Source organism: Vicia villosa, linkage group LG7, assembly GCF_029867415.1.
Source record: "Vicia villosa cultivar HV-30 ecotype Madison, WI linkage group LG7, Vvil1.0, whole genome shotgun sequence".
NCBI lineage: Eukaryota > Viridiplantae > Streptophyta > Magnoliopsida > Fabales > Fabaceae > Vicia > Vicia villosa.
Window position 1 is genome coordinate 113,600,596 of NC_081186.1, and position 3,365 is coordinate 113,603,960.

Below are 3,365 nucleotides of genomic sequence, written 5' to 3' on the forward strand. Positions count from 1 at the left end.
CCAAAAGGCAAAAAAGTTTATTGGGCTCAGAAGTACTTAAAAGCCCAAGAAGCGGGCAAAGTTCAAAAAATTCAAATAAAAGTATATTTCACGCAGGTTGAATTTTTGGAGGGAAAATACACCTGAATATAGAACGTGGAAGCGTGGGATGGAAATTAAGGGGAAGAACGTGGGATTTTTAAGGAGGTCGACAACCTCCCCAAAGTAGTTATTTTCATGCACTATAAATAAAGAACTTTGTACATAGTTTTAGAGGTTCACAATTTTACAAACGCCTGCACACTGTAACACTCAGAGTACCGAAGCGAATGAGCGAAATGAGTCAAGTCAAGTAAGAGCTATGTATGTTTGAACCATCTTCTTTTCTGCAAACTTTAAATGTTATGTCGTTTACCTTTTATTCTTGTCATTTTCTTTTGTTTATTTGTGGTTTGATTTTCACCAAATATGTTTTACAAAAAAAACATCATTCTAAGTGTGTTAGACGCCGTGTCGAAAACCCTCGTTTTTCGTAACTAAAAAAGAAGAACTTCTCACAAAAACTCTTGCAAACGAAAGCACTGTTATGAGATTCTCTTGTCGATCTCGCACGTAACCTTTAAAAAGAGACTAGCGAAGTTTACCAAAACCCGAGATAAACAATGTGTCGGTTTTTATTCTCGAATATGTGAGAAGATCTATTATAATCTATAAATATCAAAATCACTAACAATTCACGATGAAATTGATTTTAGATTAGTCGGCCATGAAATCACATATCGAATTTTTAAAATGAAAAACATATAAATTAAACCAAATAATATTTTAGAAAACATCTTATTTGATACTAATTATTTATAACATTTGTAGAGATGCATGTTCGAACTCGCGATACGCCACTTACTTTTTTAATAGAAACTAACATCATTGTCGTATAACTGTATAGACTAATCTTTTGAGTCATAGAAAATCAAAATTGACGGAAAAAACTCTAAAAAAATTTAACAAAGTTGAATTCGAAACAAGAATCTATAGTTAAACTAAAACAAATCTCTTATAATCTCTTCTAAATGGTGAATAAAACAAAAACAAAAAATTCATACATAAAAAAATAAAATAACATTTATTCCAAAACCAAAATTCCCAAAATTTTATTTCTTTCTCTCTACACATATTAATAAAGTCTCAACAAGGCACAACCATATATTATTTACAAGTAGCTCCTACATTGTTGAATTGCATGTGGCCACCTATGATAATATGAGGCTATGAGAGAAAAGATAATTAAACCCATTAGGCCATTACCATATAATATTCCTATTATTTAACAAATCACACATGCATTGGGATTCTCTTCCATGCTTTGAACATGGTAATGTGTTGTCATATATGGATTATATGCCCTATAATTCCTCACCCATTCTTGAACAGGATCTGGTGGTGGAGGTGCTTCTTTTTTCTTCTCCTCTTCTTTCTTCCCTTCTTCTTTCTTTCCGTCTTCTTTCTTCCCTTCTTCTTTCTTCTCTCCTTCCTTCTTTCCTTCTTCTTTCTTCTCTGGCTCTTTGGCTGGTCCTACTGCTATTATTTCTGTGTGCCAGAATTTTCTTAACTTGCTTACCACATTTACAGGATCTACTGTTCCTATCACTGTCAGTTTCTTGTCTTTCATGTCCATTGAAATGGCATCAATCCCTAATAAAATATTGCATATAAAATAACAAGTTAGCCTTTTTATTTAAACAAAAATTTTTAAAAAAAAAACTACTAAATTAATACAAAATTTATACTACTATAGACTTGATTGGACTATTGCTACATTAGGATAAGCATAAAAAGAATTGATCCAAAATATCCCCTATAAAAAACTCATCGTAAAAACGGTTGCGACAAATAATAGAAGGGGTTGATATTGTTATTTACAGGAAAAAAATTATAGTTAATTCATATTAATTTTCAACATTCGTTTAAACCGAAATCGCTAAAATATTTATTAAATCTCAATTATTAGATTAATTTAATAACCTATGTTTGGAGAATTAGAGTATCAAGGTGGAAAATTGGGCAATAATCATAGAAGTTTGATTGTGGAGATCTTTAAACCAATAAATTTTGATATCAAATTATTCTCTAATCCATTTTTTTAAGAGAATAGCAAAGAAAGACTTGAATAATGATTTTGTACCCGAAAGAGTTGAAACTGTTTTGAGAGCCTTCTTCTTGTCTTTGTCATCATGCAATTCTAATTTGAGTACAAACTTCTGCAAGAAGAAATCATAAACTTTTTTCAAATTTTAATAAAAATAAACCTTAATTTGAAGAAAAATCAAGAAAAAAATTAAACCAACCCAAAATTATAAAAAAAATAAAAATTATATCACTTGAAATTGAAACAAATATTTTTCTACCAACCAAAATCTCTATACTTTATTGGAAAACATAGATTCTCTATACATTAAATTCTTTTCTGACTATCCTAGATCTTTACATAATGAGAAAAACAGAAGAAAAAAAGAGAATATCAAAAGAAAATTAAGGGAAAAAAGAGAAAAAATGAGGCATAAAGAATAAAGATCATGACTAAAAATAAAAAAGGAATCATATTTTCCTATAAAAAGGAATCAATAATTAAAAAGAAAACAGAATAAACAAGAATGAAACTTAGAAAGGGTGAACCATACCTTCATTCTTTTTCTCTATGTTTTGCACTTTAGAACCAAATCAAGTAATGATATGTTAGAAAAATATTGAAAGAAAGGTTTAGAGTTTAGAGATAGAAAAAGAGTGAGAGAATGAAAGAAGAAAAGTATAATAATACTAATAGTAGAGTATTATTAATAAATATATATTATAATTATAGAATATAATATATGATATGAAAATGTAAAATTGATAAATTGAAGAGGTGAAAAAAATGGTGGAGTAGTTGAGTTTGAAGTAGCTAAGAACCACCCTTCTATTTTATGAGTATAGCCCCACACAAAACATAGCAGTAGCTGGTTTGATTTTGACTGGATGGTTGGAGGCTGCCACAATTTTTAATTATTTATGGAAAGTTTTACTTTATAATAAATGTTTATATTTTCAATGATTATATCATGATAGATACATGCATTTTGTATTTAAATGTAATTAACTAACCCTGGTTAATTCTTGCTGATCTCATTGTGATAGGACTAAACATAATTGGAATCTTTGGGAAAGATTGTGTCATTAGAGATGGCAATAAATAAATTTGATTTTTTTTTAATCTAGTAGATAATGAATGAATATTTGCATGGTTAAGCTGTTAAGGTACTCATACTAATATATATTAATATTTTATTCTAATAATTTTTTTTAAATACAAATACTAACATGTTTTTGAAAATGCTATGACGTGTTTCTTT

At 28.7% G+C, this 3,365-nt stretch overlaps 1 protein-coding gene across 1 annotated transcript; it reads right to left on the bottom strand.

Annotated features, from left to right (window-relative positions):
• Positions 1-1,101: 1,101 nt before the first annotated feature.
• LOC131618324 (heavy metal-associated isoprenylated plant protein 39-like) lies at positions 1,102-2,879 on the bottom strand. The gene is made up of 3 exons (XM_058889568.1): positions 2,658-2,879; positions 2,162-2,237; positions 1,102-1,671 (listed from the first exon to the last, which is right to left on the bottom strand). Exons 1-3 carry the CDS (start codon positions 2,661-2,663, stop codon positions 1,304-1,306), a joined length of 450 nt encoding a protein of 149 aa, XP_058745551.1. The 5' UTR covers positions 2,664-2,879; the 3' UTR covers positions 1,102-1,303.
• Positions 2,880-3,365: the final 486 nt, after the last annotated feature.

What these genes read in the sequence shown, in the direction of transcription:
- LOC131618324 (XM_058889568.1), bottom strand. An exon ending in AACAGTTTCAACTCTTTCGG is followed by an intron (nt 1,672 to 2,161) that starts GTACAAAATCAT and finishes ATATTTTATTAG; the next exon opens with GGATTGATGCCATTTCAATG.